General features: G+C 42.3%; 1 protein-coding gene across 1 annotated transcript; it reads left to right on the top strand.

Annotated features, from left to right (window-relative positions):
- The first annotated feature begins 1,261 nt into the window (after nucleotides 1-1,261).
- LOC148023315 (putative pectinesterase 14) lies at nucleotides 1,262-9,104 on the top strand. The gene is made up of 6 exons (XM_087695203.1): nucleotides 1,262-1,468; nucleotides 1,569-1,974; nucleotides 6,662-6,833; nucleotides 6,989-7,195; nucleotides 7,792-8,027; nucleotides 8,957-9,104. The coding sequence occupies exons 1-6, from the start codon at nucleotides 1,435-1,437 to the stop codon at nucleotides 9,102-9,104; spliced, it is 1,203 nt and encodes a 400-aa protein (XP_087551329.1). The 5' UTR covers nucleotides 1,262-1,434.
- Nucleotides 9,105-12,377: the final 3,273 nt, after the last annotated feature.

The raw sequence follows: 12,377 nt of genomic DNA, 5'->3' as shown, positions 1-12,377 counted from the left end.
TTATCACTATGTGCGAGAGAGGGTTTTACTAGGTCTTATTGATCTAGTTTATGTCAGCACAGAGGATCAGGTAGCTGACATATTCACGAAGGCATTGGGCGCAGAGAAGCTGCGCAAGTTCAGAGACCTGCTTGGTGTGCAGGAATTGGGATTGAGCTCGAGGGGGAGTGTTAAGATATCGAGCTCCACTCGTGATACGCCAGGGTGACCGTTGTGTATTTATGTCACCGACTTGTCAGTTGCAGACGCGGTTGGTACACCGCCCATGAATAATAGCTACATGATAGCTATCCTTATCTACTCTAGTTTGTGGCTCAGTTAGTATGCCACCTTAGTTAGTTGAGTTTGGTTTGAGACCTATATAAAGGGTTCTTCTATTTCTTTGTACTAGAGTTCTTTTGGCTTACACAACTAAGAAGAGGAAAACTGTTTTCAGCCTCCACCCTTGTATGTCTTCCCCCATTGTGCAAGCAAGAAAGCTTCAAGCGAGACTCCTTCCTTCTCTCCCACAATCTTGACAGCCAAGGGGTGTCTTGGCTCTCAAGTTGCGTTTGTCGTGGCTCTAAGTAAACTTGAGAGTTTAAAGGTTACTTCCCCTTCCTCTCCCTCTTCATGCCAAAGGAGAGGGGGGGCGGATTTTGTTTTCTTGCCTCTCTTATCAAGGAAAGCATTTATGTGTAGCGCGGCACTAACGGAAGTGCTAGCTGCTGACCTTGAAAGTTCAAAGAGTCCAAGCCGTGAATCATGATCCTTATCGGGCTCAATACGCATTGTGTTTGCACAGGACACGCGAAAACGTTGACTGTCGACGTTGCTACACACGCGCGGAGGCGCCCGCCGCACACGCACGTATGGAAGAAAAAGCCCGTTTGACTGATTAATGAGATCAGGAAGAGGCTATACGACGTTCCTTCCTTCATAAGCCTCGAATTAGCTCGTATTCCTGTTTGGAGGCCAGGGCCGGAGGTCTCGTCATTGGTGAGCTATGCACTAAAATAACACCATCTTAATGGCTGTCTCGATAGAACCTTCAAAATGGCAAGCAAATACGAACAAATGCCTCCGTTGACATTACAATAGCAAGCGCTTCTAGTAACTGCCCACAGAGCTGGCGACTGGCTGCTTCTCTCATAAACGGTTTTGGAAGAGTCTCCTAGGAGTTATATCGGCGTTGCCATTTCCTCTGCAAAGGTAGAGGCAGGCAGGCATTTGGAGAGTCAAACCTATGACCTTACTCTCGAACCTGTCTCTGACTCCAAGTTGGTAGATTGAAGCGGGAGGGAGGGAGGGATTATGACAGCCCGAGTTTGAAAAGGAACTTGTGTAATAAGATTAGACTCTTTTTTGGCTTCTTCCGCCAATGGGAAATTAGTCGTCAATGATCCGGGGCTGATGATCGAGCACCGTGCGCGCGCGCGCGCTCTATAAAAGGGCATGGATTATGACAAGTGCCACATCTGCCCAGTACGTACGTACGTACACACTCTCTCTCTCATTCATTCATTCATTCATTCATTCATATCTATCTAATATGGGGTATACTGCTGTTCTTCTCCTGCACACGACAGTCCTCATTCTGGGGCTCGCCTTTTCTCCACCAGTCCGCGGCCTAAGTGGCAGCAGGCGCAGCTTACTTGCAGCCGACCCGCCCGCCAATCAAAGCCTGACATTTGGCGAGCGCCAAGCCGAGTTCGCGGCCTGGGTCGACTACGTGGCTTCCAAGCAGCACAGCGCCGCCCCTCCGTCGAAGAAGTCGACGTCCTCCTCCTCCATCACCAGCACTAATAGTGATCAGAAGAGTACTACTGCGTCGACTATCATCAGTGTTCAGAATGCCAAGTCGGGCAGCTCGGCAGGGACGGTGCTGACGGTGGGGAAGAGCGGCCAGTACCGCACCGTCCAGGCTGCCGTGGACGCCGTCCCGAAACACAACAGCCAGCGTGTCACCATCCGCATCGCAGCGGGCACCTACAAGTGCGCCCCCAATTTATGCTCACTGCCCCTTCACCGTATTATTAGTCACTAGACTAGATCAGTGTCGCACCAAAGTCGCTGGCATCACCAGCCGAGATTCTTATGGACCTCGCAATAGTCACCACATACTAGATTTTTTCCTTTCACAATGTGTGCGTGTGTGTGTGTACCATATAATAAGGGTGGTTACACACCACCATTGCGCGCCCAATCTGTGCCCAGTTTGTGGGCACAGGAAAATTTGACTTGGGTGGCGGTCACCTGTCCGCCACCTGTTTACACACTGGGCAGTGGACACTTTTCGTTATCAATAAGTGTCCGTCCATCTTCCGTCCACAATAGTTTACACACCGGCCACCACCTACCAGCGGACACTTCCTGAATTGTATGTGAGAATGAAGGGACGCTACGAATGTTGATCATCATTCTCATAATAATTATTTTTAGAATGCTTGATTAAACACTTTAAATCGACTAATAAACCTTTAAAAAAAGTCACCAAAAAAACTGAAAACATGAATCTGAGGTTTTTCCTACCAAAGAACTCCAAGATTATGACCTTATTGCATCGTTGCTTTCTGCGCCAATATATTTGTTTCTATGGTGACTACTATTCATGTTTTTGGAAGCTCACTCGCTTCCAAGAGAGCAGGGGAGTTGAACCCCTTCGCCATGTTGTTGAGGCATGGCTCTACCGAGCTCTCTGCGGAAAGGTGGAAAGAGGGAAATTTTTTTAGCACACCACCCCTATTTCCACCTTTCCACCTGCGTTGCAGATGCAAGGATGACAGAAAACTTAAAAAAATCATGCAAGGATGGCTGAAAATTACTTACTTGGATGTGATTGTGTTTACTTACCATTGTCTTTGTCGTCCATCTCCTCGGCAGAGTCAGAATCACCAAATATTGTTTTCACATTTGTGCTCTCCCTCTCTTGATACATGGCTCGAGCAATGTTATCTCTTCGAGATGCCCCCCAAGATGGATTGCCTCTTGTGTTGGCTCCGCTGCTTGAGCTCTTTGTATTGCTTGTGTGGTACCTGTGTTAGTTAGCATAGCAACCTCCGCTAATCCATTCCTCAAACTATTTTGCTGGTCCATGTCTTGATGAGCCGCATTACTTTCTCTATCTAGTTCTGCTGTCGCTTCATGTATCCATGCATCATCAAAACCATCTCCATGCACAATGCATATATTATGTAGAACAATGCATGTTGCCACCATCTTTGGGACATTTTGTAAAAGCATGTCACATCTCTTTAACAATATACGAAATCGCGCTTTAAGGATGCCAAATGCCCTTTCAACTGGCATACAAGTACTTGATTGTATGTAATTCCAATAATAACGTTCCGGAGATAGCCCATCCTTACTATCCTTGAAAGGAGGAAGCATCCAAAAGCGTGCAGGATAAGCACAATCGCCTAGTAGACAGTATTATCCCAAAGCTTTGTTTGTGCATCGTTTTCCTAGGTCTGAACGTTGAAAAACATTCCAATCGTGCATAGAACCTGCCCAGCCAACGTCATAGTCCCAAACAACACAATTGGCAGCCACACTTATCTGTAGAATAATAGAGTGGAAGCCCTTCCTATTAAAATAATCTTCGTGGTTCTCCCTTGGGGCAATTATGGGTATATGACTACCATCTACTGCACCAATAACATATGGTATGCCTCGAAGGGCTTGAAATGCACCAGCATATTTTTGCATTTGTTGTGGGGAAGGCCACTTTACATACATACTATGCAACCCAGAAGCACCCAGTGCATCGCAAAAGTCCAAAACAGCCAGTTGTATAAACGAAGTTGAGACTCCGTATAAATCGGCTATTAGTCCCAAACTTGAGCCGCTTGCCAAGCGATGCAGAGCGACACAGACCCACTTCTCCACAGGTACTGCCCTTCTATAGTTCGTATTCTTGTGTCGCATTTGTGGTGCTAATTTCGCGACGAGATAGTCAAATGTACTCCTGCTAACTCATAACCTGCTTTTAAACATTCGGTTTGTATAACTCCCCATAAGCCCCTACTCCATAAAAGTTTGTGGTCTTTGATAAGCCCAACATGACCGTCAATCATGCCTTCGCTGACCTATCCTGGCTCGACGTGCAACGTAACCTCGAGCCATGCACTCCATCAAAGTATGCAATAGCATGCTATCATCGTCCCCGTCATCCAAATCACTCAACAAAAGTTGAAACATTGCTATGACCACGACTACAACACCGATGACACACATTATCAAAAGACTTTCGTCATCCATTCACCTGTCAAAAGATTATACGAAACCTTATGAGACACTTGAAGAGAGATGTGAAGGCAGAATAAAAAACTTGTTTTTTAAAAAGTTCCAAATTCATCTACAGTTGAATTCATCATTCCTTTTTAAGACTTTTGATTACATCTAATAGACCAGATACTGAGGAGGCAAGTGTGTCCATGATAACGAGCTTGCGCTCTTCAAATGTTTTTTTTCCCTCAAGGTTTGATTTTTGGTTGGCTAACATTGATTAGGCGGTGGTAGCCATGTCACTGAGAGACTCCTCTATCTTTCTACCCTTTTTATTGCGTGCTCCTTGGTTGGTTGTTTGATCATGCACGATCTTCGAAGGCTCATTGGAGCCAATGTCTTCTTGGGTGTGGTCACCTTGATCATTGGAGACTGATGTATTGTTATCTTCTGATGAAGACAACCCACCAACAGATGAGGCATGTGCATCGCTAATAACATTGGCACGATTCCACATATATTCATTGTCAACCTGTAATAGATGCCAAACATATATAGCCATTGTCAACCTGTAATAGATGCCAAACATATATAGCGGAACTAAGAAAGGATTCATCGCAACGTAATTAAGGCCAAGTAATTTAGCCCAAGTACCTAGTGAATCATGTTTCAACCCAATAACAGTCACTACTTCCAATAAAGAATAATTAAGGCCATACAACCACTACTTGTCCGTATAACCACAACCTTTGCACAATCACCATCAAATTTGCTGCTCGAGTAATTTAACTTAAAGTTTAATTACACCCATTACGTGCAATGGCATAGAATCCAAAAGAAATTAATGTTTCTTCCTCTTCGCACACATAGACCAATCAAGCAAAAGGTAAGAAGAGAGCACATTTTTCTTGTAGGGTGTGAGTACTACCATAGACAAGAGGAGCCACAACACAATCAAGTCATGTGCTCAAGTGAACATCTCTAAAGTGCTCAACTCAAGTCCACCAAAATACTAGGATGGCTCTTGACTCGAGTGACGATCACTCGAGACTTCATATAGATACTCTTAACCCGAGAGCCACATGCACTTAAAGTATACCCTTTTATATATGGATAACTAGTGTGTACCCCATTCAAGCCCATACCCTTTTACACTTAAGATTGTAAATGGGGTTGTAACCTAGTGGTTCTCAAGGACAAGAGAGCCAATGGGTTTATAGCCTAGTGGTTTGAGTATGGGTTGAGTGCTGAAGGTATGTATTCATCAAATCTTAAGTTCTACTTCTCGAGTGTTACAAAACATTATGTGTGTAAAGATGTCCTCAGCCTTCAAGGTAGTTCATATTTTCTTAAAAGCCCTAAGTGCTATCTTATAGACAAAATGGATATGTCAAAGGCATTTTCAACATCCGACTTACACAATCTACAGATTCCTTGTGCCTTGTTTTATTTTTTATATATCATACCCTCCTTATAACTAATGCTCTTATCATAACTAATGATTACCAGGGCAATCAAAGAGAGAGAGAGAGAGAGAGAGAGAGAGAGAGCATACCTGTGAATGTTGTGAAGTACCGATCTGATAAAGACCTCTGCCTCCGAGCCAGAGATATGAGAAAACCCTCAATTGAAGCTTGCGAATCACCTGCGAAGCCTACAAATTACATGCAAGAAATTGGCCATGATCAAACCCTAAACTGGTTAAATTACATGCAAGCAACTGGCCATGATTAAACCTTGAACTGGTTTCTGGAAGAGAGAGAGACCTGGCTGGATGCATCAGATTGAAATAAGCCTTCCCACCTTCACGATGTGAACATTTTCATGCGAAGAGAGGGATGATGAATCCAGAAAAATACAGAGAGATGAACCTTCACGAAGTATACATTTATGCATGTGGTGAAACTGGCAACACAGGGAAGCTCCTGTGTATCAATGGCTCCCTGTGTGTCAACGGCCACAGGGTGCACCTACCTGGAGCCCACGCCCATGGCAGAAAATAGAGAGCTCTTTGTCAGATGAGCATGGCGGCAGCAACAGAAACGGACTGCTACAACGGGCTGTGCTGCAACGGAAACCTGCAACGGGAACGGGCTGCTACAACACAACGGGGATGGTTCCTGGAGCCCACTTTGTCCTGGAGCCCACCATGGGACCAACAGAGGAGCTCTGGCCAATCGCGATGGACCAGAGAAGGCGAGGACGGAACAGGACGGGGGAGCTCCCCCGCCCTGCGGAACGCAGAAAGGGGGCGGGGGGAGCATTGAAGACGATGTGCCGGGCGCCATGTGTGTGTAAGAGGGGGGCGCCCTCTTTTAGAAATCTGGCCTTCTCATTGGCCGGATTTAGTATTCTTGGGCGACCGCGGGCCGGTGTGTAACGGGCCTAAAGCAATCAAACTTCAAACACGCTACTCATCTCCTCGTGGGTTTATGCTCTCCTGATGATCTTATAGGGAGAAGGTGCTTATCCGAGACACAAAACCATACATCACATTTATCGGGGCCGGCAAAGATGTGACGACTATTACTTGGGGCGACACTGCCTCAAGTAGCGGGAGCACTTTTAAAAGTGCTAGTGTGGCAATCAATGCTGACTATTTCATAGCACATGATATTTCTTTCAAGGTAAAGCACGGCATTGAATTATGTAACTAGGGAACCCAATTGTGAGGAAATAATGTTGACGTATTTCATCAAGATACACCTAGAAAGACATCATATGTATCATGTTGTATCATATTTGCTAACACATGTATCGTCATCTTGGAATTGCATTGTAGAACTCTGTTCCTGCTCCTCCTCCCGGGGCAGTAGGCAAGCAAGCGGTTGCCCTACGTATATCGGGAGATAAGGCAACATTCTACAATTGTGGCTTCTACGGAGCACAAGATACTTTATATGACCATTCTAGTAGACACTATTTCCAAGGTTGCTTCATTCAAGGATCCATTGGCTTTATATTCGGAGATGGCCTATCTTACTATGAGGTAATTTTATAGTGCTAGAAGTTGTATTATTGAACCAAAACTAATCATCCTTGAGAATACCATCATCAAGAGGCAATTGAGATATTTGCTCTATATGAAGTCCTAGGCTCAATGAACACCACCTACTACTATTGAATCCCAACTCATGGGCCTTAAGGGTACCACTATCATCCCTAAGAACACGCCCATCCTAAACACTTCTTATGAAGTTCTAGCCCAACTAGATCCACTCGCCAAAGTCCATGTGGCATGCTCGCATATATAGCCTCTTTTAAAGAGTTATGGCCAATCCTTAATGTGCTAGTGTTGTTTTTCTCAAAATTTCGTTAATTTGCCTAAGAATGAGGTTTTGATGTGACATGTTGGCTCCCTAAGAAACTAGCGATTTCATGATTGAGTTCTAGACAAATGCTATATGAATGCATAGGAACTATGAATATCATGTTTTAACCTTAGGATTGTTCCTAAAATGAAACAAATCTAGAGCATTTTAAGGAAATCCTAGAAGAAGTTTGAAAACATGCATTCATGGGTAAATAGTACTTGAATTCTACAATACCCTCAATTTTTAACACCTGTTGTTTTGAACTCTACAGGTTTGTGAGTTGCATTCAATAGCTAGTAGTTCAGGTTCTGTGACGGCACAAAAGCGACAAAAGCTAGGAGACAACACAGGCTTTTCATTTGTAAATTGCAAGATTACATGGTCTGGAATGATCTACCTTGGGAGAGCGTGGGGGCCTTATTCTCGAGTGGTCTTTCTCTACTCTTACATTGACAACATCATCGTGCTTGCTGGATGGAATGATTTTGGTGAGTCTAGCAATCAAAAGTGAGTCCACTAGGCACATATACACATGTGCACATGCAAAAACACATGCACACATGCATGTGCACACACTTGCATTTGCACATGCATATCTACACACACATACTTACACAAACACGCATACACCCGTGCACACACACACAGACATGCAAGTATATGTGCCCCACACATGTGTACATGCATGCACACACATACATACACACTCTCTCCCACACATGTTTGTGTCTTTTCCACCCACATAAACACATGCACACATAGCCCTACATGCATGAATTTGTTTGTTTTGAATGACTATCTTGTTAGCGTGCACATGAACATGTATGCAAACACACATCACTTGTGTATATCAATACATGCTTGTATACACACACCCATACATGCATATATTATTAGTGTTTATGCAAAACTTAAAAACACCTAACTTTCCAAATCGAAAAAAATGATGTTATGGCTAGATTTCATGCTAGAGTCATAAAATCACCTAATGAAGTGCTAGAGAAACTAGAAGATCGACTTGAAAAGTTCTATGCACTCTACAAGTGGATTAAAAGTATATTCTCACACCTAACCTATTTCAATTGAAAATGATATCACATAATTATAGTATGGAAGAAGTTGTATAGTGATTGCTTTCTTTCAGGCTACAAGAACATTACCAAATTTTTTGGATGAAGGCTATTTCAATATGTAAAAGTTTTACATTGCATTTATGCTAGAATAAGAAAGCCAAGGCCAGTCCAAATATAAATGTGTTTTGCTATTCTTAGCTTTCATGATCACCATCCAAATGGAAAACAAGAGTTTTTGTATTGACATTTTGTCCAAGTGTTTAAATATTTATTAGGTTGTTCACAGTGTTGGACTGGCACAATATACATGCATTACACTTGTGCTATTAATTTAATGAACTAATTGATTTTTTCATGACATAGGACGGCCTTTTATGGAGAATATAAATGCTCTGGCCCTAGTGCGAACACAAAGAATAGGGTTGCATGGTCTTACCAATTAACAGCTACACAAGCAGCTGCCTTTGCATCCCTAAGTTTTGTGGATGGACAATTATGGATCCAAACATAGAAATACCAATCAAGTACAAGAGTTAATTACATTATGTAGCATTCTTTTAAGGGAATTCCAATGTACCACCCCACTTGATCATATTTGTTCCATTCTACACCTCACAAATGTAGCATGCTATGGCATGTTAATATGGATTATACATGTCTCATAGTGATAACTTTTTACACACATGCACAATAAGACCCTCAACATCATTCTACCTATAGAACTTTAAACTGCTTTGTATAATCCAATAACCTTACATGTAATGTTGTTCATGTTAACCTATGAAAAAGTTCATTCATATCTTTGTTTTGAGCACTTCATTCTCAATTTCTAGAAATGTCTCATAAAAACATGAATTTTTAACACAAGTTATTTGGAATTGAAGAATGAAATACTATAAAGAAATTATGTGAATCTGAACAACTATAACAGTCATATTTTTCACAAGAAAGTATTTGATTAATATTATCTATCCATCTGCTTGAGTTCTTGGTAGAACAAATTAGTGATGTATATGCCTTTTGACCCATCATGAAAATCATTGAAATTTTTTCCTAATTTCTAAAAGCCATTTTGTAGTATCTAATCTAGACTTAGTTTGAAATTAATAACATAGCTTTGTAGTACGCACATGTAATATTTCCATTATGAAAATATTTCTAAACCCACGTGATAGTCATGCAAGGGAATTCCAACATCCAAAAATACGTTGATGGTGTGATTTTCGAATTACACTTGCATAAACGAGTTAAAAGAATTTACGTAGGAACCTCCTCCTAGAAAGCCAAAAGGATAACCTTTAGAATAAGGGAATTTTTTTAAAAATTTTATTATTTCCCCCTTTTTCCCCTAGCGACTGTCTTGCTGGAGGGGAGGGGAATAGCAAGGATGACTAAGCATCCTTGCTGGGGGTCGTAGAGGGGATAAGCCCATGCAGAGCCACGTGGGGGGAGGGGAGGTACCTCTCCCCCTCACATATAAACCCTGTGGGAGAAAGGGAAGGTTTAGGGAGAAAGAGAGAGAGACGGGCAGCCTTCGTTCTGTTGAAACCAGGAGTCGCGAGAAGGGAACGAGCTCTGTTGGTTGCCGGGAAGATCAAGAAAGAGGGCAAGCACAGCGTAAGGCCACGTCGTCCACCAAGAGTGGAGGGAGGAGACGCCAATTTCCTGGCGGCTGCTGTGGGGCTAGGAAAGTCGCCGCCATCTTCAGCCTCGTCATTCGCTGCCTGTCTAAGGAGACGCCAGGCTGGCCCGGCAGCCGATTTGTCCTTTACTTTCCCCCCACGTACCTTAGTAAAACCTCTAGAAGGCCTTGGAAGCTTCCAAGGGGCCTTCTTGAGCCCTTTCCCACACCTTTACTTATTAACCCCCGGGATTCTAAATTCCCCCCTAAGCCCTTATTCTTTTCCCCCTCCCGAGATTTTTCAATATCCCCCCGCTAAGGCCCTTATTCTTTCCCACCTCCCGGTGTTTTAAATCCCCCCTCCCTCCGGGTTTTTATACCCCCGTAAGGCATTGTTTTCCCCCCCCCTCTCCCAGTATAATTTCCCTCCTAAGCCTTGTTCTGTTCCCCTCCGGATTTTTTTTAATCCCCCAAAAAGTCCTTATTACTCCCCCCGGGTTTAAATTTTCCTCCCTAAGCCCCTTGTTTCCTTTTCCGATTTTAATTCCCTAAACCCTTGCCCTTTTTCCCTCCGGATTTTTCTTTAAACTATTCAAGTCATCATCACGGCCTCGTATGTACCCCGTAAGGAAGAATATAGCCGTGAGATAAAAGATAGGGAGGGAAGTAGAGGGAGTGAAAAGAGGGAGTGACGGAGAAAGAGTGGGAAAAAGGAAAAAGAAAAGGAAGGAGAAGACGGTGGAATTCCAAGAAGAAAAAGGACAAAGCTATCTCACGTTCGAACTACGATGCCGCCGAAGAAAGTCCAAGGTGTAGCTGCGGGAGGGTCATCTCCCAGTATCCATGTGGATATCTCACCTCAAAGCCAGGTTTTTTTCTTGATGTTAATTCGGTTTTAAGTCAGTCATACAAAGAAAAATTGTTAAGGAAATATATATTTGTTCAAGTTATTTTTTAACGAAGAAGTTAGCTTATGATTGTCAATGTATACAAATTAGCTTTCTTCAAATTGCATCAAGTATTATAAAATTATAGGCAAGATTAACCATTTACTATAGTAATATATTCAAATTATATCTTGCACCATTAGTCTTATTTATTTCGCAATGAATCATGGTAAAATGGCTAAATTCATGGAAGGTTTCTTCGATGCTCAAATTACTAGAGAGTTATCTTTGCTAGTTGCACATCTTAGCAAGGCAACTGTTGTTATTTGGCATGAGTTCATCTTTAAAGAAAACGGAAGTTAAATGTTAGGAATTAACAAGTATAAAAATTAGATATACGAACTCATTTGGAAAGAAAATATAATGGGAAATTACTGGATGACACTCTATTAACACTTTTCCCCTACTATTTGAGGACTTGGAACTAATAAATTGTGTATACACCAATTTCTCAACTAGGCCTATTTTTCCCAAGAAGTATTGTCGTCTTTGTATCATCTTGGCATTATGCTATATGCCAAATTAAACTGTATTGATTAGGAAGGTTAATTGTCACTAAAATAGTAAAACCGTAACAAGACGAGTAAGATTACCTTCCAAAAGATAACCGAACCAATCTAAACATAGAATTATTCATACCCTAAACACTTGACTACTTTCATTACCGTAGGGACAATAAATTCATAAAGATAAGAAACTAGGGTTTGTCCCTAAGGTTCTTAAATGAAGAAACCCTAGGCCTGACATACGTCAGCTTAAGGAATCTAAACAGATTATTCCATCGCCAGACTTGCGCAACATGTATGAAATCATTTTGTGATTGATTCACAAGGAGAAAAGGGAAAAACCCTCTTCAAGGACGGCAGATCCTTACGCAAGTTATCTTGCAAAAAGACGTAGTTTTGGATATCCTTCTAAATAAGGAAAGTTGTAAAATAGAAACTAACATATCTAAGGTACCTTGGGGTTAACCAAGTTGGGTATACCCTACACCCGAATATAAGGGATCTTGCCAAGTTACAAGACATCTTGAGAACGACTGTTGATACACTCAAAAAGGAAAGAACACTTCCTTAGCAGTTTGCCATACAACTGGGTTGATTAATGGAAATGTTTGTGCTTGCTAGAGATTGTAGGGCTCTGTTTGAATTATGAATTACAAATTAAACAAGTACCTATACTTCAGGTTAAAGGCCTGAAGGGAGAGGCAGCTTCA

This window comes from Lygodium microphyllum, chromosome 16 (assembly GCF_053477565.2).
Source record: "Lygodium microphyllum isolate KBCC chromosome 16, Lygodium_microphyllum_v1.1.10, whole genome shotgun sequence".
NCBI lineage: Eukaryota > Viridiplantae > Streptophyta > Polypodiopsida > Schizaeales > Lygodiaceae > Lygodium > Lygodium microphyllum.
Note: the sequence above shows the minus strand (reverse complement) of the source record. Positions and strands in the feature narration are given on the sequence as shown.